Genomic DNA, 25,806 nt, shown 5'->3' on the forward strand with positions numbered 1-25,806 from the left:
AAACCAGCGTTAATAACTGTATATATTGAGCTGTAATAACTGTAGCAGTAAATATTAGTGACACTTCCCAGGCTGTGGCTGTGGTTCTGTGGTCAGATTCTCGCCCTCACAGCCTAATGAATCAAACTTGTGTTTTTTTTTCAAGGTGCTTTTCTTTTCCTCCACGCCGATCCAGCCAGCATAAGCTCTCACACATCAATACCGCTCTTGTCTATCACAGGGGGCTGGACGGAGTGTGTATACGGGGGGGGGTTCTGTGAGTCCCCTTGCTTCATTCTGCTTCTGCTTCGAGTGAATGAACACAAGTGTGCGTTAAAAGCATCTGGGGAGGTAGAGGGTGTTTTTCATTCCACCTCAATCACGACAGAAGGAGGCCAAAGTGCATTCGAACAGTCAACAAAGAGGCTGAAGGACAGAAAAACAAATGGAACAGAGGTCCTTGTGCATGCTGCTGTTTTGGCACGAAATGTGTTAAAAATGAATAGAGGAGCACAGAGGAGTTCAACATTTTTATCACTGTAGTTGTCGTTTAAATTTATTTACAGTTGAAATGAGCAAAAAATGCTTTTTGAAAGCAACGTGCACAGTGTAAACCCATATAGCCCATATCATTTCACACATTACTCAACTGTTTTAAGTTAGGTGAACATTTGCTGTAGTGCCCGATGCAGTCCTCCAAGTGGACGGTCGTTTCCAGTTGAGAGTACACTGTGCGCTATTGGCTGTCGCTTCTCACCGGTGTGTGTTTGAGTGTTGATTTGTAATGTGCTTGTTTGTAAAACGTGTAAATTGTAAAGCGTCCTTGGGTTTTTAGAAAGGCGCTATAAAAGTTGAACTTCGTTCATTCATTAATTTGTGTTCATGTTTGCAAATAAAACAGAGATCTTTAGGTTGAACCAACTTATAATAATGGAGCTTAGTCTATTGTTAATGACTGCTTTATTTCTATTGTTTTCTGGCACAATTCATTTGTAGAATGGTTTTGTTCCTCATTTTCTGACACGCAGTGTCAGTGTATAGACATTAACTCCAGGCTACTTCAGGTAAACTTGTAGACCAAGAAGACCAATTGGCATCTATGTTGTAGGATGTAAGAACAAGCATATTTTTCTTATTTTCTTCTTATTTCTTTTTAACTACTGTTCACTCTATAGCATTTTCTTTGTCCATCTAATTTGCTATGAGTTTTTCAAATATATATAGTACTTAAATTAGGACTTACTCAAAGTAGGCTTCTTGTGCAAAGAACGACTTACCTTAAATTATTAAAGTAAATAAAACTTATCTGGGTTTACAGTGCAGGCTGCATCCTTTTTAAAGTACTGGTTAGTAAGATGGGTAAGCAACCAACAAGAGTAATTTAGTGTCCAAAAGAAGATCTGTCAGATGTTCAGTGTGGATTGTTGTGTAACAGTTCAGGGGAACTGTGGAGGTTGTGATGACCCACTGCTTGTATGTTGTTGGGACAGGATAATGCACAACAGTTTGTCACCAGGGAGTAAACAGGGTGCTGCACTGTTCCACTGTGCTGCATTGTTTTCACAATCTTCATAAAACAGTCCTTACCAGGAAACCTTATCTGTAACCTCCTCACAAAACTCCTCAGAAAAGTGCTGTGGACTGATGAAGTCAAGCTACAAGGGCATTCCAAAAATCTATGTATCTATCTGTCTGTCTGTCTGTCTGTCTGTCCGTCCGACCAGCAGTGTGTGGCTAGAATTGTCTGTGAAAACAGACTAAAGACTCTGGCAGAAATCACAGCCACATTCAGTGCAGTGTTCATTAGCTTCCTTTGGTTGTGACAAAAGTCATGGGACATGATACTAGTTCATATCATGATATGTGGCATGTTAGTGCAGAACACTTTGGCTCTGATCAGCAAAGGTATGTGTGAAGAAAATAGAAAAGGTGCATTTTATAAGAAGTAAACGTGTCAACTGTAATTGCGTGATCATCGGTGGCATTGGCTATATCAGTAAAACTAAAACATCAGTAAAACAGGATACTACAATAATGTGGTCCGTCTGCAATGCAAGATAACAGGCAACACATTTTTAAGAAAATGTCATTGTGGCAATGCTTTATTGTAGCCTTTATTTACTAGTAAATTTTCTTAACATTGTCTTAATGTTGGCTCAGTGAACACCTTAAGGTCTTCATCCTCTCAACTGGTGGAGTCGTAATTGATGTAATTGGTGGATTTGTGTGTCTATGTTTGGTTTGTGTGAGAGTGAAGCAAATCATTAAGGACTTACTTTATTGTTTAACTGTGTAATGACTTCAAATGCAGCCTTTAGTGTAAACATGCTTTCTTTGGTTGAGGCAAAAAAACAAGAGCTTGGGATGGGAATGGGATAAAATATTAGTATTGTCTCAATATTTTTGGAATTTCTGCATTATATTATCAGAAAGACATTAAGAAACATTGTATTTGATGTTCCAAGGCATCCCTGGTCCCCTGAGTGTTAAGACAACCTTTTACAAAGTGCAATTTGAAATGTAAAGAAGGCTAAAATAAAGCATTGCAACAATTGCTGACATTTTACTAACTTTATATTTGAGGATTTGTCATTTAATTATAAATGAATTATTGCAACAATACTAGAATGAGACTGAGGTTACGCCTACTTTGAAAATATTGTGTTGTATGGAGGACTAACAGAGTGGGAAAGACAGATTGTGTGTGAGAGAGGAGGGAAAGCAGGGTGAAAATAGCCGGCTGGATGTTGAAGAATCAGGCCGCAGTAAAAGTGTTTTGAAGGAAGTTTGGTTTGGCCGGGCAGTTTCCTCCTCCCTCCTGCTCCAACCATCTTATCTTCCCCGTCCACTAATCAGCACTGCCGCCCACCTCAGGCCTTCAGCAGGCGTGGATAATTACAGTCCCTGCTGCCCCCAGCTCGGTCCCTCGGCTACAATAATACTGTTATCTCATTACACCTTCACTGCTCTGAGACTTCCTCCTGCGCAGTGTCGCTCTCTTTCTGTATCTAGCAGAATCTAACATGTTTACACTGTCTGGTTGGATCTCCACGGCTCTGACACCTCAGACCACTCCTTAGCCTTTTTTCCCAGGGCTTTTTTTTTTTAGTAAACTCCAGATGCTTCCCAGGCCTAGAAACGTCATGCTGTCATTTAGAGGGGAATCACAGTCACACGGAGGCTCTCAAAGCTGATTCTGTGGAGGTGGCGCTTGGTGGCTCTTCTTTTTACTCGCCCCAGTGATGCCAATTCAGTGCAGAAGGCTTCACACACACATATCCCACAGAATATTTGCTTCCACTGGACATGACAAAAGTCATGGGACAAGAGACTAGGTCCATGTATAAAGGTCTTGTTACTTCTCTTGCCTCACAGCACTCTCTCTGTTATGGAATATGGCCGATCAGCTCTATTCAGAGTATAAAGCAAAAAATGAGTCAATTACGTTTTTTTTTGTGGTGTCAATTGATTATCAGAAAAAATATTTTTGGTGATTAATATGATTTTTTTCTGATAATCACAAAAATAATCACAAAAAACCTTACTGACCCATTTTTCATGAAGCTTATTCTAAATACAGCTAATCATCCATATTAATCACAACAATATTTTGTTTAACAATAGCAATTTATTGCACCTGTTCTTAAGAGTTAAGGGTTTAATTATGGATATAAAAATGTAAACTAATGTAAAATAATGAGTGTACAATTGGGTAATTGACGCTGGCAACTGATGAACTTATTCTGTGCAACAGAGGTAACTCTTGGTCTTCCTTGCCTGGAATGGTCCTCATGAGAGCCAGTTTCATCATAATGTTTTCATGGTCTGTGTGAGCTAACTTGAGGATAATTTATCAGATTAACTGACTTTTATTTCTTAAAGTATTTTTTTTCTTTATTTAAGTAGTTCTTGTCATAAAAGAATATAACCCAAATAGAGATATTCGCTCTATACCTGTAACTCTACCTCTTCACAACTTTACAACTGATGCTCTCAAACACATTAAAAGTTAACTCTTACGTTCAGCACAGCTGTTAACTGAAAGCTATTTTAGGTGACTCTACCTTATAAAGTTGATGCTGAACATTTTAAAATAATGAAAAAACACTGAATTTAATGTGAGTAATTGCACACAGAGAGTTTTTAGAGAGTAAACGGGCTGGTGCATCTGCTGTGTGTGTGAGTGTGAGATTTTGTCTATATTTCAGCATAAACCCATCTACTCTCTGAATTTAGCGATGCTACTGCAAACTTGGTCATGCGACTCTTTAGTGTAAAGTAAAATAGATGTGTTATAGTTTCCAACATTCCAACATTTCCAACATAGTTTAACATTAACAGTATAGCTTAGCTGGGTGATACGGCTGTAAAAATAATATTGATAAATAATAATGATTTTTCAGGGTATTTTAGTGATAAGCACATTCTGAGCTATATTAAAAAAGATTTATTTTTAAATAAATGCAATAAATTTTTAGAAACAACAAGCACATGCCTACTCCGATACATGTGAAGCCACCGCCTCTTTTACAACTGCTGCTGATGCAACATTGCTAAGTAGCATCACAGCTTGCTCAGAGGAAAGCGCAGCGACACGATTTTAATACATCAGCTCACAGACGCCTTGTGCTGACTGACATCACCCTTTGCAATGATGTGGTGAAAGAGTGCAATCTACCCACCCAGAGAGAGAAAGGCCAATTGTGCTTTCTTAGGGCTCCGGCAGCTGATGTCAAGCTGCATGAACGGGAATCGAACTAGCGATCTCCCAGTCATAGTGACAGTGCCTTAGTCTGCTGGACCACTTGGAGCCCCTGAGACTCATAGTAGTATAGCAAAATAAAAAATAAACTAGCAACAAACAGAACAAAAATGAAGTTCAGCATATTTAGTGCATGTATATAAACATAATAACGTAATGATTAAAGTATGGTGAATAACAAAACAAATACAAAATAGACTCCTTGCAACAATATGATACAATATAAAATATGATATGGCACATCTTTAGTTGATGGAACAAACCTTTGGAGGAACTATAAATATAATGACGTGCTGCTGTCAGTATGAGCTGTGAAAGGGTTAAAGTCTTATTAAAAGGTGAGTTTAGGGATAAATGAAGCTCTTCAGGCCTGTGCGTGACTCGGCTCTGTGAGCTCGACTGTTCAGCAGTGAGGTGTCTGAACCTTTACACTCCACCCAGCTGCTGGAATGGCGTGTAGCTGTAGTGCTCTGGGCTCGGTGCTGGTAGGTGAGAAGGGCAATTAGCAGAGTGAGAAACACGTAAACAGAGAGGCCCACTGTTATCTCATTCATCGTCATCAAAAAGGGCGAACCCCCTCCCCTCCCTCCACATTTCCTTTTCCTGTTTTCTGCTAATGGCAGTCTTGGCTTTCCATGAAATCTCCACTGTTTAGAATTCATTAGTGACACAGGTAGAAACACTGGAGGGCGTTACTTTGATCGTAACATAAAGCTAGCAGATTTATTTACCAGCTGTGTGTTTAGTGTAGAAAAAAAGGTTTGGTGAGGGTAAATTAATAAAAAGATTTTTTATAGGTTAATCACAGAATTAAAGTTTGATCAAGCTATTCAGTAATTACTTGAAAGCTTGTAAGATATTAGACCATATTTTATCAGGCCCCTTTTTATGACCTTTAGGCGAACTATAAACCACACACTGCACAGCTTGATTTAGGGCATGTCAGTGTGCCTTTGGTATTGTATGGCTTAAAATGCACAAAAAATGCATATTTTTCAAGATTCTGACGGTTTCACGGTATATCACAGTATTTTTTATTTATATTTATTTATATTTTTTGCATGACTGGGCTTTTATATAGGTTTGTGACTTACTGTGCTGTTAGGAGTACATATAATATAAAGCACTAAGGCTTTAAATTAAGGCTTTGATTAGTATTGAGTTAGAGTGACAGTACTTGAACACCCAGCTTGTTTCTTTGGTGGTGCTGTTCAATAGTATGGCGATATATGAAAAATGCAGTTCAAAATTGCCCTACGGTATACCGTATGAACTGGTATAACATCCAGCACTAGCATGTACTAATTCTCTTAATTAAACATGGGTGTGTTTTGAGTGCGACATAAAAATTAAACCAATCAGCATTTGACTTGCCATTTCCTGTAAGAGCTCTGTAAATGCGCTCTGACTAAGGCAGATTGGTATTTTAACGGTGCAGTGCTTCTGCACATCTCAGTAGAGGACACTTACCTGTGCATTCACACTGCGAAGGTGTGTGAGCAGGTAATCTACAGTCACAGCAATGATATTTTATTTGGTATTCTGTATATTGGTAATGTAAAAGCTGGGTTTGTGCTGCTGTGTGTTCTTGTGTGTGTTCCAGCGATGGTGTTCATGCACTGAGCTTGTGTGGCGCATCTATGATGCCAAGATAGCAATGAATGTCTGACTGTGGACTGTTGAAAGAAAATGCAGATTAAATCTTAAAGCAAAAAGTACGTAAAACAGCCTACTGTTGAAAATACTTCAGTAGAAGCTGAAGTTTCAACTCTTTTTTTACGCAAGAGAAAATGTAAAAATACTGTTTTTTTATACTACTTAAAGTATAAAAGTAAAAAAGGCACAAATGCCTACCCCCCACCCCCAAACATCTTTTTCTAAAAGCCATAATGACTATACTGTCAGTTGGGACTTTTGACTCGAGTTCTCTTGAGTCTCTGCACGGATCATCTTTATTCTAGGCTACATATGTCTGCTATGTTCTTGCTGGAGTTTGGGCGTGACGTGTGCAGATGTGATGGATCATATAAACCAATAGTGGTATATGCTTATAATTCTCATCCAACCACAATAAAATTCACTCTATCTGGATGGCGAGATTTATCTGAATAGGGGTTTTTTGGAACCTTGAGAAGCTGAAATGAAAACAAGCCAGAATAAAAACAAGCTGAAATAAATGAGAAGCTATTTTTAAAATGTAAGGAGTAGAAAGTTCAGATAATTGTGTGAAAGTGTAAGAAGTAGAAGTTGTTTTAGTTGTTTAGTTTTAATCTCATGCCAAAAGACCTGGGACATATTAATAGACATGTGAAGTGACTATTGTATTTAAATTAAAAAAATAAAGCTTTTAAGTAATTCTGAGCAGTATAAGAGGAATGTGTTGAGTTTAGAAATATTAAAAGAGACCACTTAAAAATATTGTAATGTTTATATTGGACATGAACCTTCTCTGTTTGGTCTCTGGTAAGCGATAAAGGAAGTTAGTGGAGGTAATGTAATACAGTGCAGTAAAATATCTGCATGCAGGAGTCAGTTATTCTGAGTTCTGTTTTCAGTGAGAAAGTGGAACTTGGCTTTGTTCTTATTGTTGTTGGTGTTCTTGTGATTTAGTTTTTATTGTTTACACACACTGCAGGAATCTCCCTCTCTCTCCGGTGTGTTTTACCTGCTTACTGATGGTTTAGTTTGGCTGCTGGCAGCTCATGGTGTGATGTTTCCTGTGTGTTGTGTTTGGCAGTGTGTGTGGTGATGGTGGATGAGAGAAAGGAAGATGAATCTAAAGATTGATTCGAGTAGTTTGGTTACAAACCCACCAAAAACAGCTTCAGTTTGCCAGGGAGCATAACGATTGGACCCTGTTCCAGAGTTATAGAGCATCAGGGTAAGAAGAGAGGCAGGTGAAGTGATGCACCCATCGTGCCTTGTGCCTACCGTACAAGCCAGTGGGGGCAGGGCTATGATCTGGGGTTGATGCTGCAGTTGGTCTGCAGGTCTAGGTTCAGCAACAGTATGTGCTAAAAGAATGAGGTCAGCTGACTACCTGAATATACCTGAATATACTGAATATAGAGCAGGTTATTCTATCAATGGATTTTTTCTTCCCTGATGATACGGGCAAATTTCAAGAGGACAATGGCAGAAATCATGGAGCTGGAATTGTGAAAGAGTGATTCAGGGAGCATGAGATCATCATTTTCACACATGGATTGTTCACCACAGAGTCCAGACCTTAACCTCATTGAGAATCTTTGGGATGAGCTGGAGAAGACATGCAGTGCAGTCGTGCAATTCACCCATCAGCAGTAGAAAAAATAAATAAATACATTTTAGATTAAAAGTACAAGTAAATGAGCATTGTATCGGGTAGATACCCAATACAGTATTACAGTATTGGTATTTGTGCATCTCTAGTCCAATTAAATATTACTGGTACACTCGTGACACTGTGTCTTAAGGAACGTTAATGCCTGCATAACTTTGTAAAAATAGAAAGCCAGATCCACCCAGCACTCATTGGGCATTCCCAAGCTGCCCCTTTAAGTAACGGTTCTTAATCAATTTCAAACTGCTTTATCTTGCTGCTTTTATTTGTAATGTCAGTATACTGCATTATAGTGTACAATGATAAATGATAAAAGCACATTCATTCCTGAGAAAAAAAAACTGGGATTGGACTTTCTTACAGTACTGAAATCTGTACATATACAGGGGTGATTGAAAGTTTGTGAACCCCTCAGAATTTTCTAAATTTCTGCATAAATATGACCTAAAACATTATCAGATTTTCACATGTCTTAAAAGCGGATAAAGAGAACACAGTTAAACAAATGAGACACAAATATTACACATGGTGATTTATTTATTGAGCAAAATGATCCAATATTATATTTTGTAAGTGGCAAAAGTATGTGAACCATTGCTTTTGGTATCTGGTCTGACCCCCCTTTGCAGCAATAACTGCAACCATAATCAGTCCTGCACACTGGCCTGGAGGAATTGTAACCCATTTCTAGATGGCTTGCTTTACGTCCTTCCACAGCATTTCCATTGGACTAAGGTCAGGAGTTTGACTTTATTCTTCTTGATCAATTTTTTGGTAGAATGACTTGTGGGCTTAGGGTCGCTGTCTTGATGCATGGGAGGGTAACAATGGTCTTGAATTTCCATCATTTGCACACAATCTATCTGACTGTGAATTGATGGAGTCCAGCGTTGATGGATCCCTGTTCCTGAATTAAAGGAACAGTGGCTCTGCCACCTCACACCTAATTGTCATCTCATTGATTAAAAACACCTGATGCTGATTTCATTTATAAACTAACTTCTAATCCACAAACTAACTGATAATATGCATACTTTTGACACTTACAGATATGTAATATTGGTTCATTTTCCTTAATAACTAAATGACCAAGTATAATATTTTTGTATCATTTGTTTAACTGCTTTCTTTTTATCTACATCTATGACTGATGATGTTTTAGGTCAAATTTATGCAGACATAAAGACAATTCTAATAGGTTTACAAAATTTAAGCACCACTGCATAATTGTTTTATTAACTAATGTTTTATATGAAAATAATGAAAGGAATAGATTTAATCAGGTGTACATTTTTGTTTGTTTGTGTGTGTGTGTGTGTGTGTGTGTGTGAGTGGCCTAGTTAGTGCCTGCTGGCTCGTTCTCAGGCCTTTATAGAGGGTGTCACCCGGTCCCGTCAGAAAGCCCTGGGTTGGTGGGGTTCATTCTGGGTGGGGTTCAGTCTCTTGGGAAACTCTAACAGGACGTACACAAATTAGAGAAAGAAGGCCTGGGTCTATTATAGGGGGAGGTCTCTCTCTCTCTCTCTCTCTCTCTCTCTCTCTTTCTCTCTCTCTCTCTCTCTCTCTCTCTCTCTCTCTCTCTCTTTCGCTCTCTCCCTTTCTCTCTCTCTCTCTCTCTCTCTCTGCCTTTCACTTGCTCATTCTCACTTGACAGAAAACAAAGCGCCCCCTTCCTCTCCCTTTCGCACCAAAACAACAGTGTGACAACAATCACGAGGGAAAGGAAACCCTGCCACCCTTCCAGATCTGAAACTAAGAGAGAGAGAGAGAGAGAGAAACGATAGAGAGAGGAGGAGGAGTTAGGGGCCTTTTCAGAGGAGCTGGGAACCAGAGAGGAGTGAAGGAAAAGAGTGGAGGAGAGAGGAGCTCAGGTTGCACAGTGGAACAAAAGACACCTGGAGAGGGAGAGAGAGAGAGTGAGGGAGTGAGGGAGGGTGAGAGAGGTGTGCTTACAGCACCTGAGAGGCAGGTTAAGAATCAGAGTGTATAGAATGACCTAAAATGAGAAGAGGAAGGAAAGTGAAGCACAAAGAGGCTGGAGGGGCATGACCACAGCATCTAAACAAGCGCGAGAGGAAACGGGGCGAGACGGTGAGACTTATTGTTGTTGATACGATTTAAAATAACTATTACTATTTTTGTCTGCACTCTTCAAAATAAAGGTCCTATAATGGGTTCATTAAGGTATATCATACAAGAACTATTTTTCCAAGGGTTGTGAGGGTGAAGAACAGTTTAAAGTTTTTTGTTTTTTACAAATGTTGTTCTTCTTTGGTAGAAGCTGACATTTTATGCGTGATTACAGCAGCAAACTTACATTAATATAAAGATGTAGTACAATAAAGTAAAACAGTCAGCATTAAAACCGTTGGCTCAGGGTCGTCGCAATGCTAACAGCCCTGTTTAGTATTTGTGGAGCATGTTAGCCGTGATGCTAACAACTGGAAGTAATGTGGCTGAAAAAATGTTTGGTCTGACATGTTGGTGCCATGCTGCAACATCTACTGGCAGAAAGCGCGTAGGTGTTTTAACATTACAGTAATCAGTTAAAGAGTTTATAAGATTTTAATGTTTTGAGTTTTTATTTTCATGCAGGAATAAAGTCCATTAAAATGTGTCAGAACAAACCATGTGAAAACATTCTCTCTGCTTATTGGTCAGAACTGTGTGCAGTTTAACATTGAGTAATGGCATTAGATCATAGCTATAGTAAATATCTGGAAAATATACCAGTTTAAACCTGACTATGGGAGATGATTAGCTCAAACTTGGAGCGTCCAGCTAATATGATCGGGTCTGATCTACAAACAGGCTCCAGCTTACAGTTAAAACTGGACTAAGATCCCCACCTTTAGGAGGTTGACCAAAAATACTGTGTTCTGGACTATTGCATGGTTCTGTGCACAATACAGCTTTCCAGATTTCATATAAGACCCCACTCAGACCAGCTTCTGCTGTCTCGGTATGGTTGTTTTGGTCTGCAAGTTAGTGCAATTACTGTATTCACTACTGTATTCAACAACCCAAACAAATCGCATCAAAGGTGAAATGAACCTGAGTCTGATTTAACAGGCTAAAAAGTGCAGCTGTGAATGAGTTAGAGTGATGCACTTGTCCTCACTGATGTTCTTGTGGCTGGATGCAATCAAATCCACACAGAAATGTTCAAAAATCTAAATGAATTACTTCAACCAAAAAGGAATAAACAAACCAGCTACTAAAAGTCTTGTTTTCAGAAAAAAACATGAATGAACAGGTGGCTTCAGACTTTAAAGGCTTTAATAAAACAGATGTTATGGTCCCTTACCAGTGTAAAGTAGATCTTAATAGAACCAAAAACAATGTTCTATGACAGCATCAAATTATTATTATTATTATATTATTATTATTTTTAATAAAGTATGTTCATATAATTAACAATAAATTTTGCAATATCCAGCTGTGAATGCTTACACATGAGTGGCAGAGTGACATTTAATTGACAGGCAGAAAGGGAGGGAGAGGGAGAGAAAGAAAGTTCAGGAAAGGGGAGTTGTGTGTGAGAGAGAGAGAGAGAGAGAGAGAGAGAGAGAGAGAGAGAGTGGGAAAGTGAGAGTGAGATGGTAATAGAGTACACTAGAGAGAGAATGAGGGGGTGTGTGAAAGAGAGAGAGAGTGAGAGAGGGAGAGAGACGTTTGCTCAGTGTGTGGAGTCAGTGACTGGCCAAAACCACTGGCGTCACTTTGCTGCCTCTGTCATTCCTCGATAGAGGGAGAGCAAGAAAGAGCGAGAGAGAGACCGTTAGTGTATGTCTCAGTGTTTGGGTCGAGAACTGAGCTTGTGTGTGTGTGTGTGTGTGTGTGTGCAGGATAACCTGGCACTCTTTCTGAGAGGTTGTGAGGAGTTGGGACTGAAGGGCTCTCAGCTGTTTGACCCCGGAGACCTGCAAGACACACGCACCAACAACAAGTAAGACCACTTAATCCTACAAGTGTGTGTGTGTGTGTGTGCGTGCGTGAGGCAAGGCTGGTTAACATGTCTCACTGTGATTATATTACAATTAAAACAATTTGATATGAATGAAGAGAGTTTGCATGATTGTGACCAGGTTTTATAATGTTTAGTTGTTAATGCCCAACCCTAATGTGGGTGTGTGTGTGTGTGGGGGGGGGGGGGGGGGGGGGGGTTTGTGTGCATTGGAAACTTAGCTGTTACCCAGAGTCACTTTGTTTTGGAAGTACTGAGACATTTAAATATGTTTTTGTAGGGCTGGTCTCCTAGGTAATAAGGTATATACTACATACTAATCTTAATAGTGTGGGTTTGGCAGGAAGTGCACAAAATTTTAACACACTAATTGGTTTTGTACTAACAGGAAGTGATAGTGTTCTCCATCAGTTTTTGTTCTTTTTCTTTTTTCATTTATGTTCCTCTATTTTTCCTTCATATATGATAAGAATTAATACTTTTGTAAGATTGTATATAAAACTGCAGTGTTCCAGCCGCCTGCTGCACTTAATTGCAATTAACTGCTGCATCATTATCTGCATTTATTTTAATACTCTTTCAGATATGAGTATCTGCTCCCGTTCCATTTTACATTGCATTGTGGGATAATAGTAGTTTGGAGTATGATTGTGGATTTTTGAGTATACTTAACTTTAACCCTTTATCCTAATTTCATATTCAACAACTAGCTAGTATTAGTATGCAATCGGGATTCACCCATGGACCATGAATTTGAGTTCTAATGGTTTTGGAGCATTGCTAATTCCACTTCCAAGAGTCTAAACCAGGCTTTATGTTTATGTAACATTGTATAAAGTACAATTCATCTGGTTGCTTTGATTTCAGACTGCAGTCTATTGAGCAGACTAAAGAACTTTGTCATGTCCTGTTATCATCACCTACATAATCTCCTTAAAATTGCCCCTGATGGTTTGTAGAATGTTGTAAGTTTGGAAAGTTGAATTTCCAGGTGTTGTGCCAAATTCTGCCTCTCTGCTAGAATTTGACTCTCTGTCATGGACTGACGTGTCACACTGCAGAATGAGCATAACAAACGTCCCTCTGATTTTTTTTTATTTTTTAGAAATAACAGTTAATCAACAGTTACAGTAGATACAGTAATCACCAGCATTGTCTGTTACACTGTTGGGTAACATGCGTACACATGAGTGGGATTTAGATTTCGGCATAACACCTGTTTCTTATTTTATCTATTGTGTTTAATGGGTGGTGACAGCGTGTCTCAGCTTTCTGTAACTGGTCCGAAAATCTAAACCACCTAGAAAAGTGTTTTTACATTGCAGACGAACCAAACCATGGTTCAGTAGATTCAGACCAAGGCCATTTCTTTTGATTAGACCAAATTTATGACCTTTGATCTAGACTGTGGATTGTGCCACCTTTCATACATGCTATTTTGGTTCAAACTAACTGAAAACTTTGAGGGTAATCCCTATAGGATGGTATTCATGTGGACTAGGTTTAGGTTTAATCTGGAACTAAAAAAAGGTAATCCCTATAGCATGTTATTCACATGGACTAGGTTTAGGTTTAATTCCTATGGAATTTTGTTCATGAGGACTAGGTTTAGTTTAAACCTGGATCTAGAGAGGGCAATCCCTATAGAATTATGCTCATGTGGATTAAATTTAGGTTTAGATCTGGATCTAGAGAGGGTTATCCCTATGTAATTAAATTCATGAGAGCTAGGTTTAGGTTTAATCTGGATCTAGAGAGGGTAATTCCTATAGAATTATGTTCATGTGGATTAGATTTAGGTTTTTACCTGGATCTAGAGAGGATAATCCCTATAGAATTATGCTCATGAGGACTAGGTTTAGGTTTAATCTGGATCTAGAGAGGATAGTCCCTATAGAATTATGCCCATGAGGACTAGGTTTAGATTTAATCTGGATCTAGAGAGGATAATCCCTACAGGATTATGTTCATATGGACCAGGTTTAGTTTAAATCTGGCTCTTGAGAGGGTAATCTTTATCAGATTCAGAATCAACTTTATTGTCACTGCTCAGTACAAGTACCCAGCAACAAAATGCAGTTAGCATCAACCAGAAGTGCAAATAGTAGCAATAGTGCAAAGAAAAAGTGCAATATGCAATACATATTAAAGATATGCTATATAATATATAAATCAATATATATATACACAGTGTCCTCCATAATTATTGGCACCCCTGGTTAAGATGTGTTCTTGTTCAAAATAATATAGGACTACGATGGGAAAAAAAGTAAAGTCCAACCTTTAACTCAAGTAAATTTTAAGGGGGAAAATAAAATCCCTGACTAAGAAATAATTATTCTTCATAAAATCACCTGTTCCACAATTATTGGCACCCCTAACAATTCTTAGGAAATAAATTTAATAAAAGTATTTCTGTCACTTCTACAGTAGTTTACGAAGTTGATCAGAGTATGTAGGAACATTTAATTAGTAATTCACAACTTCCTGTTTCCCTGGGGTATAAATATGACGTGACACAGAGGCCATTTATCTTCAACATGGGAAAGACAAAGGAACATACCATTCAAGTGAGGCAGATGTGTGTTGACCTTCACAAGTCAGGCAATGGCTACAAGAAAATCGCTACTCGCCTACACCTGTCCATATCTACTGTCAGAGGAATTATTAAGAAGTTTAAAACAACTGGAACAGTGGTGAACAAGCCTGGACGAGGACGCAAGTTTATTTTGCCACCACGCACAGTGAGGAGGATGATAAGAGAAATAAAAAGTTCTCCAAAGCTCACTGTTACAGAATTGCAACAAATGGTAGCTTCTTGGGGTCACAAAGTCTCCAAAACAACCATCAGGCGCTATCTACATGCCAACAAGCTGTTTGGGAGGCATGCACGGAAGAAACCATTTCTCACTCACAATCATAAACGCAAACGTTTGGAGTTTGCTAAGCGGTACTGGGACTTCAACTGGGACCGTGTGCTTTGGTCAGATGAAACAAAGATAGAGCTTTTTGGCAACAAATGCTCTAAGTGGGTCTGGCGTAACACAAGAGCTGAGTATGCAGAAAAGCACCTCATGCCCACTGTGAAATACGGCGGGGGATCAGTGATGCTGTGGGCCTGTTTCTCTTCTAAAGGCCCTGGGAACCTTGTTAGGGTGCATGGCATCATGAATGCTCTAAAATACCAGGACATTTTAAAACAAAATCTGGTGGCTTCTGCCCGAAAGCTGAAGATGGGTCGTCACTGGGTCTTTCAGCAAGATAATGACCCTAAACATGTGGCCAAATCTACACAGAAATGGTTCACCGCACACAGAATCAAGCTCCTCCCATGGCCATCTCAGTCCCCAGACCTCAACCCCATTGAAAACCTGTGGCGTGAGCTGAAGAGGAGAGTGCAGAGGAGAGGACCCAGGTCGTTGGATGATTTAGAGAGAATGTGTAAAGAGGAATGGTCAAAGATCCCTCTTTCTGTATTCTCCCATCTTGTGAAACATTACAGGAGAAGATTAGGTGCTGTTTTGTTGGCAAAAGGGGGTTGTACAAAGTATTAACATCAGGGGTGCTAATAATTGTGGCACACATGATTTGATGTTAAATAATTATTTCTTAATGTGGGATTTTTTTCCTACTGAATAAATTCACTTGAGTTAAAGGTTGTATTTTACTCTTTTTTTCCATCGTGGTCTTATATTATTTTGAACAAAACTCAATTTATGAGAAGCTAAAGAACACATCTTAACCAGGGGTGCCAATAATTATGGAGGGCACTGTATGTATGTATGTATGTATATGTATATATATGTATATATATATATATATATATATATATATACATATATATATATACACTGCTCAAAAAAATAAAGGGAACACTCAAATAACACATCCTAGATCTGAATGAATGAAATATTCTCATTGAATACTTTGTTCTGTACAAAGTTGAATGTGCTGACAACAAAATCACACAAAAATCATCAATGGAAATCAAATTTATTAACCAATGGAGGCCTGGATTTGGAGCCACACACAAAATTAAAGTGAAAAAACACACTACAGGCTGATCCAACTTTAATGTAATGTCCTTAAAACAAGTCAAAATGAGGCTCAGTATTGTGTGTGGCCTCCACGTGCCTGTATGACCTCCCTACAACGCCTGGGCATGCTCCTGATGAGGTGGCGGATGGTCTCCTGAGGGATCTCCTCCCAGAGCTGGACTAAAGCATCCACCAACTCCTGGACAGTCTGTGGTGCAACGTGACGTTGGTGGATGGAGCGAGACATGATGTCCCAGATGTGCTCAATCGGATTCAGGTCTGGGGAACGGGCGGGCCAGTCCATAGCTTCAATGCCTTCATCTTGCAGGAACTGCTGACACACTCCAGCCACATGAGGTCTAGCATTGTCCTGCATTAGGAGGAACCCAGGTCCAACCGCACCAGCATATGGTCTCTCAGGGGGTCTACCTAATGGCAGTCAGGCTACCTCTGGTGAGCACATGGAGGGCTGTGCGGCCCTCCAAAGAAATGCCACCCCACACCATTACTGACCCACTGCCAAACCGGTCATGCTGAAGGATGTTGCAGGCAGCAGACCGCTCTCCACGGCGTCTCCAGACTCTGTCACGTCTGTCATGTGCTCAGTGTGAACCTGCTTTCATCTGTGAAGAGCACAAGGCGCCAGTGGCGAATTTGCCAATCCTGGTGTTCTCTGACAAATGCCAAGCGTCCTGTACGGTGTTGGGCTGTGAGCACAACCCCCATCTGTGGACGTCGGGCCCTCATACCATCCTCATGGAGTCGGTTTCTAACCGTTTGTGCAGACACATGCACATTTGTGGCCTGCTGGAGGTCATTTTGCAGGGCTCTGGCAGTGCTCCTCCTGTTCCTTCTTGCACAAAGGCGGAGGTAGCGGTCCTGCTGCTGGATTGTTGCCCTCCTATGGCCTCCTCCACGTCTCCTGGTGTACTGGCCTGTCTCCTGGTAGTGCCTCCAGCCTCTGGACACTACGCTGACAGACACAGCAAACCTTCTTGCCACAGCTCGCATTGATGTGCCATCCTGGATGAGCTGCACTACCTGAGCCACTTGTGTGGGTTGTAGAGTCTGTCTCATGCTACCACAAGTGTGAAAGCACCACCAACATTCAAAACTGACCAAAACATCAGCCAGACAGCATAGGTTCTGAGAAGTGGTCTGTGGTCCCCACCTGCAGAACCACTCCTTTATTGAGTGTGTCTTGCTAATTGCCAATAATTTCCACCTGTTGTCTATTCCATTTGCACAACAGCAGGTGAAATTGATTGTCAATCAGTGTTGCTTCCTTAGTGGACAATTTAATTTCACAGAAGTTTGATTTACTTGGAGTTATATTGTGTTATTTGAGTGTTCCCTTTATTTTTTTGAGCAGTGTATATATATATATATATATATATATATACATATATATATATATATGTATATATATATATACACACATATACATATACATACATACATACATACACACATACATATATAAACATATATATGTACATACACATATACATATTTCATGAAAATCATTTACAATCATTTACAAAGCTAATGATGATAGTAAAGTAATGTGATACTGACTGTTTAGTGAGTGTGGTATGAGGGGCAGCGTTGATAGTCCGGTGAGTGTAGTATGAGCGCTAGTGTTATTAGTGAGGTGTGGAGTTTAGCAGAGTAATGGTGGTTGGAATGAAGCTGGACCTAAACCGGCTGGTTCTGGTCCGGATGCTCCTGTATCAGTGAACAGTGTGTGACTGGGGTGGGAGGGGTCCCTGATGATGCTGTGTGCTCTACGCACAATGTCCCTGATGGCCGGGAGCTGCATGCCTTCACCACCCTCTGCCGGGCTTTCCTCTCAGCCACGGTGGCGCTGCTGTACCATACTGTCACACTGCTGGTCAGTATGCTCTCAACGGTGCAGCGGTAAAAGTTTTTAAGGATCTGAGGAGACAGATGGTCTTTCCTTAGTCTCCTCAGGAAGTAAAGGCGCTGCTGTGCCTTCTTCACCAGATGGGAAGTGTTGATGGTCCATGACAGATCTGCAGAGATGTGAACGCCCAGGAACTTGAAGCTAGATACACGCTCCACCTCGGCCCCGTTGATGTGGACAGGAGAGTGTGTGCAGCCTTTGGTTTTGTGGTAATCCACGATGATTTCTTTAATCTTTTCTGTGTTCAATATGAGGTTGTTGGTGGTGCACCAGGCAGTCAGGTGCTGGATCTCCTCCCTGTAGGCTGATTCATCGTTGTTTCTGTTATGGGATGATTATCATATTCTTATAGGATGATATTCATGTGGACTAGGTTTAGCTTTAATATGGATCTAGAGTTGGTAATCCCTATAGGATGGTATTCATGTGGACTAGGTTTAAATTTAATCTGAATCTAGAGAGGGTAATCCCTATAGAATCATTTTCATGTGGACTAGGTTTAGGTTTAATCTGGATCTAGAGAGGGCTACCCCTAGAGAAAAGCTGATAACTAGGCTATGTTGCTACATTGATTGAAACTGCTATTGACACCTGATACTGATGCTGAGCTCAGTCTTTACAGTGCTCCTGCTGTAGCTCTGACAGATCTGTTTTCTTCTACAGTTCGTGTTAAATGTTGGTACATACAGGGATTGGACAATGAAACGAAAAAACCTGGTTTTAGACCACAATAACTGATTGTATTGACGGACAGTTCTGGTGGAAACAGGAGAGTTGAGGTGCACATTGAATTTTGGATACAATCCGGGTTAGCACCCGAACATCCCTTTCAGCCAGCTTCCTCTTGCGTCCACAGTTAATCCTGTTGGATGTGGTTGGTCCTTCTTGGTGGTATGCTGACATTACCCTGGATACCGTGGCTCTTGATACATCACAAAGACTTGCTGTCTTGGTCACAGATGCGCCAGCAAGACGTGCACCAACAATTTGTCCTCTTTTGAACTCTGGTATGTCACCCATAATGTTGTGTGCATTGCAATATTTTGAGCAAAACTGTGCTCTTACCCTGCTAACTGAACCTTCACACACTGCTCTTACTAATTGCAATGTGCAATTTAGCCATGAAACCTCCCACACTAAAATGGCCGGTGTTTTAGTTACATTGTACAACCCCTGTATCTACTCACAGACTGTTCTACTGTTCAGAAGAACTGTGAAGCTATTAAAACTGTGTAATAACACATATGGAATTATGCGGTGACCTAAAAATACAGTAAACAGATCTGGGTTTTAGATTCATCACAGTGCACACTCTTATAAGTGGCTTTATAAAGAGACATCTGGCAGAATGCTTTTCCAACAGGAATTAAGAAGATTCTCATGTGTTTTAAAATTTTAAGCTCATACACAAAATTTAGCTTTACTATATCTGTGCAGCTACTAAAGGCTCATGTATAGGGATGGGAATTGATAAGATTTTTCCGATTCCGATTCCCTTATCGATTCTGTGAAACGATTCGATTCCTTATCGATTCTCTTATCGATTCCAATTTGGGGAAAAAAGGAGAGCAAACAGTTTCATAAGCACCAAATTTGTTTACTTAAATATCATACGACCTTACAAACTCAACAACAAGGTCAACAAGTGTATATAACAAGTGTATGTGTGTGTGTGCACTCAAGTAGTGTGTGTGTAGGAAAAATTAACAGTTATTTTGCAGAAAGATAAACATATCTGCTTTTCACCAAAAGGGGACTTGTTTAAAACTTAAATACTCTAGATATGTTGTTTACTGTGTGTGTGTGTGTGTGTGTGTGTGTGTGTGTGCACTCAAGTAGTAGTAGGGAAAATTAACAGTTCTTTTGCAGAAAGATGAGCATATCTGCTTTTTTTGGAAGGATACGGGATCTTTCGGGGCTTATGGTGTCTCCAGCTGTGGAGAACACCCTCTCAGATGGGGTGGAGGAAGCCTGCACACAGAGGTAGTTTTCAGCCAGTCCAGATAGCAAGGGCAGTGTATCCTGCTTGTTCCACCACCACAGTGTGGCGCTATCCCTGCAGGGGATGGAGGGCAGGCTTTTGTAGAGCTGGATTTCTTGATCCACCTTCTGGGCCAGGGAAAGACGGGGCTGTGATTCACAAATTGACCGCAGCTCGTTGTCCTCCTCCTCGAATAGTTCTTCCAAGGCTGTCTTTTTTGATGGTGGTGGCAGTGCCTGAAATTAAATGAACATGAAGTAAAAAAAAAAAAAAAATATATATATATATATATATATATATATATATATATATATATATATATATATATATATATATATATATATATATATATATAACTCAATAATCATGACAAAACAGCATCCAAAGGTCATTACAAATAAATGAGTTAACTTACATAGTCTTTTTCCTCCTCCCCATCTTCGGAGCCTCCCCTCTGTGTCTCCCCTTCCTTTGGGAGCTTGAGAAGTGGTGTAAACACATCAATAACTTTTAACACAGAGCAGTAGAAGGTCTCACTCACAATGGAATCAAATGCAATAAAAAGACAACAGAAATAAAACAGAAATTAAAATACCTCATCTCTTGCTGCCACTATATTTTCTGTGATTGCAGCTTCCCTGATCCTGTCCCAGACTTCATCACTTCTCACTTTGTATTTAAATCTTGGGTCCAAGATGGTGGCTTCCTCCAGGAATCTCTGAATATCAGTTCCCTTCAATTTCAAAAAGGAGGACAGGATGACATTAGACAAGTGGCCTAAAGAGAACACAACAGGAAATAGAACCAATACACTAGACCTGCTGTTGAAAAAAAATGGCCAGTAGATCACGGTAACACACTGTAAATAACTCAAAGAAACCAGACCAAGAAACACCATTTAAGGACCACTGCATTATTTCACCAGGAGACAATTTATCACTCTATAAAGAGCATTATAAAAAGTTTTTCCCCTAAATACAGTTATCATTTATCAAAAGTGTGATCTGTTGGTAGCATGTAGGTCACATTACTTTTTTGACATTATAAGCAGTCAAACATGTGTCTATGCCATTTTGTATGGGATTATACAAATTGGCCTACAGCATCAAGGTAAGATTAAATGTAGTTGTGCTTACCTGGTAGCGTTTGGAGAGATCATTCCAAATGTTCTCTTTGATGCTCCTTGTGAAAGCAGAGTCACCTTCCTGCACAGTGTACTGTTGCTCCAGCTTCTGCAAGATGGGCAAAATCTCACCGCAGGTTGGACTTTTGTCGCTAGAGACGGCCAGTGTGGAGGTGTAATGCTTCCGCATGAGCTGCACAAACTCCTCTGCTTTTCTTAAGTCCTCGTTGCCTATTTTGGCCAACCTATATTATAAATAAAAACAGAAAAAAGATGTATGTAGCATACATAAACAAAAACAAAACCAGTCAAAATTTAAAACAAGTTTAAATCATATTATCATTTAAAATATATATCACCTTTCCTTCTCCATGGGCTTTCTTATGCGTGGGTCTATGGCTGCAGCCTGGATAGCAGGGAACTGCTCGCAGAATCTCTCCATCATCAAATAGAGGGAATTCCACCTGGTCCTTACATCCAGGAGGAGCATGTGCTTGGGCAGCTCTGAGGGTTAACATATATACACAATGTAAATATTTAGTATCTAATAATTTCTGTACACATATGATATATCTATACATCTATATTTTCATGTACATATATAACGCTTGCAATGTAATGGGAGTATCTTACTGAGCAAGTCTTGTTTCTCTTTAAGAACAACTTTTGCCATGTGGGACCTCTTCATACAAACAATGACTGCTCGAACTCGTGCTGCCCAATTGGAAATTGCAGTGCAATTGTACAGCTTCTGCGCTCCCAGGTTAAGTGTATGAGCAAAGCATGGAAATTTCACAATTTGCAGCTGTTTGATGGCTACATCCATGTTCGCTGCATTGTCGACGGTTGCAGCCACAACCTTTTGCCGTACACCATATTCCTCTAGGATGTCATCAATCTCCTCTGCTACAGCTGAGCCTGTCTGAGCTTGGTACACTGCTTTGGTTTTTAGGACCTTTTCCTTTGCCTGGCCATTGCTTACATAGTGCAGAGTAACTGTGAGATAATGATCCTGACTAAAACTTGTCCATCCATCAGCCGTGATAGCTGCCTTCGACACCGTTTTCAGCTCAGAGATCAAATTTCCCTTTTCAACACCATACCAAGCAGGGATCAAGTGGTTGGTTAAGCTTTCTCTGCTTGGGGCTTTGTATTTTGGGTTGAGAACCTTTGTCATCTCCCTAGAAAATATATGATAATGAATGAGTGTAAACATCTGTTTAATGTGGAGGAAAATATTCTATTTAGACAATCTGACATCTCACAACAACCTCACATTCACCTACCGAAATTCAGGGGCATCTACTGTAGAAAATGGGTGCAAACCCTTAACAATAAACTTGGTAACTGCCCGGTGACATTCTTCTACCTTTGTCTGGGACATTTTATTTCTGCCTGCCTCAACAAAAATAGAAGCCAAAGGTAGTGAATGGGAGCAAGTGCTGCCAGCATCTGACCCAGCCAGACTACCTGTCTCGTCACGGTCATCTTGTTCTAAATATAACAAAGAAGGCATTTGTTTAGTAAGAATTCCAGCTAATTAGCTAAACATGCTAGCAAGGAATGGCTGGATTCACGAGAAAGGTAAACTCCCTTAATTACCCCAAGGAGAGGTAGGAAATGGGTTTATTTCCAGAAATGGTGCGGTACATGATTTACTAGAAACCACATTAAGCACAGTCAGTAGGATAGCTACTTACCACCAGAGTTGCCTTCCGTGCTAGCTGTAAATGTCCCGGTGGTCGTGTCCTTAGTTTGGCCGCTATCAGTCCGCAGGGCATCAAAAACACGACACTCGTTAAAAGAGATCCCATGTTGTGTGCGCAGATGTTTGTGCATATTTGATGTATTCCCTCCCAGCGATGTTATCAAAAATTTACAATGGTTGCAAAACGCCCTGTTGCCATCCTTGTGTAGCGTGAAATGAAGCCAAACTTTCGAGCGTTTTAACCTAGTGGATGCCATGGAAAAGACGTGCTTACTGAATCATGCGTAACTTGCGTAACTTGCGTGATCGTGCTGTCTGGAATCGATAAGAGAATCATTAAGCAAGGTGCCAAACGATTCCGTGGAATCGAAACACACGGAATCGATTCTCAACAGGAATCGATTCTCGATTCCCAAGCCTACTCATGTATAAAGGCTCAACAATACATATGGATATGAATACAGATATAAATATAGACAGAGACTTCTAATTCTTTTCATCTGTATTTGTGGATGTTCACTGAAAGATTGCAGATTCATACAGAGCAGAAAAGTACTATTGGATACTATTGGAATGCATTACAACTAACCTTGTAAAAAGCATTCTCTCTGCTTATTGGTCAGAGTTGTATGGGTTGGAAACAAGACAATACATACCTACATACAGTCATATGAAAAAGTTTGGGCTTTTGCATACCACAGGCGACTCTGTTTGTGGCGTGCTTGCAGAAATGGCTTCTTTCGCATCACTCTCCCATACAGCTTCTCCTTGTGTAAAGTGCGCTGTATTGTTGAGCGATGCACAGTGACACCATCTGCAGCAAGATGATGCTGCAGGTCTTTGGAGGTGGTCTGTGAATTGTCCTTGACTGTTCTCACCATTCTTCTTCTCTGCCTTTCTGATATTTTTCTTGGCCTGCCACTTCTGGGCTTAACAAAACTGTCCCTGTGGTCTTCCATTTTCTTACTATGTTCCTCACAGTGGAAACTGACAGGTTAAATCTCTGAAACTTTTTGTATCCTTCCCCTGAACAACAATCTTTGTTTTTAGATCATTTGAGAGTTGTTTTGATGAGCCCATGATGCCACTCTTCAGAGGAGATTCAAATAGGGGAACAACTTGCAATTGGCCACCTTAAATACCTTTTCTCATGATTGGATACACCTGGCTATGAAGTTCAAAGCTCAATGAGGTTACAAAACCAATTTTGTGCTTCAGTAAGTCAGTAAAAAGTAGTTAGGAGTATTCAAATCAATAAAATGATAAGGATGCCCATACTTTTGCACCGGTCAAATTTTGGTTTAATATATATTGCACATTTTCTGTTAGTACAATAAACCTCATTTCAATCCTGAAATATTACTGTGTCCATCAGTTATTAGATATATCAAACTGAAATGGCTGTTGCAAACACCCAAATATTTAGAACTAAAAATGGTTAAGATTAATAGGAGTGCCCAAAATTTTTCATATGACTGTACAGGAAGAAGGTCCTGTGTTCTGAACTAGTGCATTTTTCTGTGCAGTTTATCATAAAGTAATGGCATTGGATCATATCTGCAGTAATTATCTGGGTAATATATCAGCTTTAATCTGGTTATGAAAGCAGTTTGGATCAGCACACACAACCTGACTAAGATCACCTTCTCTCAAGGGTCTTAGTGTGGTTGTTTTTGTCTGCAAATGAGTACAGTTACTGTATTCACACCTACCCAAACAAATCACATTAAGAGGGAAAAATAAACCAGAGTCTTATGTAACCGGACTAAAAAGTGCAGCTGTTAATGTGATTCAGAACTGATAATCGAACATCATTACTGATATTCTTGTGGCTGAATACAATCAAATCAAATCTGCACAGCAATGTTCCAAAATCTTGTTTAAAGCCTTCCTTCCCAGAGAACATTGTTATTATCAAAATATATGTATCTAATTATTTTTTATTCAGTTAGAAGCGTATATTCAGTAGTGTACAGGGAATATGAGCGTGAAGATGACATTGTTATCAGACAGTGGTCCAAACTTGTTTTTCTTTACATGTCCAGCATGTTGGTGTGTGTGTGTGCGTGTGTGTTGTCACTACACGTTACCAAGTTGAATGTGTTCCAACTAGGGGTGGGCGATATGGCTCTAAAGTAATATCGTGATATTTCATGGTATTTTCACAACGATAACGGTACTCTGAATAAAAAAAAAACATATTTCAAGAATACACTACTGCAACAAAATGAAAATTAAATTTTATTATTGATTATGATGTTATATGGCACATCCCTAACTGACATGTTAAAAAACACATAAAGAATTCTTTGAGATTTGTAACAGAAGTCAATAATCCAGAAAGTCATGGTACTAATAATGCACTCCAAATATCTCCATATATCCAGAATAAAAGTAAAATAAATGATACTGGACAGATTATTTCAGGGTATAATATTGTTTACGATATAAAAAAAATGTTGACGATATTATTGTGTACGATACTATATGGCACACCCTTATTTCCAGCCCTCAGAGACTTTTGCTCATCCTGTTCATTCTGTGTGTGTGATCTAACCTTCATTTCCTCAGTTCTGTTCTGCATCTCCACCATCTGTGTGTGTATGAGTGTGTGCAAGCACATGTGCTGCTATCTCTCTCTCTATCTCTCTCTCTCTCTCTCTCTCTCTCTCTTTCTTTTTCTCTCTCTCTCTCTCTTTCTGTCTTTCTCTGACCACATCAGACTGAAATGTGGGCTGGGTCTGTACCTGTTATCATAGCAATTTCCCTAAACATTTGTAAACTCTGTGTTGTACAGTTTGAGTGACAGGTTGTCAGGCATAAAGGGGTGTGTCTGTATCTGCTGTGAAACTACAGTAAGAGCAGAAAGAGAAGGTCACCATGGTTACCAGACTGGTCTGTTCAGTCTGAAAGGACAAAAAGGAAAGATTGTGTTTCAGGGGGTTGTGTGTTTTCTTGGAAATCTGCATTTGCACATTTGTGTGTGCGTGTGTGTGTGTG

The 25,806-nt window shown here is 39.8% G+C and overlaps 1 protein-coding gene across 8 annotated transcripts in view; it reads left to right on the plus strand.

Annotated features, from left to right (window-relative positions):
- The window catches only part of limch1b (LIM and calponin homology domains 1b), a 187,168-nt gene that overhangs the window by 79,881 nt on the left and 81,481 nt on the right, over positions 1-25,806 (plus strand). For all 8 annotated transcript variants that reach the window (XM_049484417.1, XM_022683579.2, XM_049484418.1 and 5 more), the window contains exon 4: positions 11,912-12,012. In XM_049484417.1, coding sequence (XP_049340374.1) covers positions 11,912-12,012 — 101 coding nt within the window. The remainder of the gene's footprint in view (positions 1-11,911; positions 12,013-25,806) is intronic.

This window comes from Astyanax mexicanus, chromosome 10 (assembly GCF_023375975.1).
Source record: "Astyanax mexicanus isolate ESR-SI-001 chromosome 10, AstMex3_surface, whole genome shotgun sequence".
In the NCBI taxonomy this organism is placed as follows: Eukaryota; Metazoa; Chordata; class Actinopteri; order Characiformes; family Acestrorhamphidae; genus Astyanax; species Astyanax mexicanus.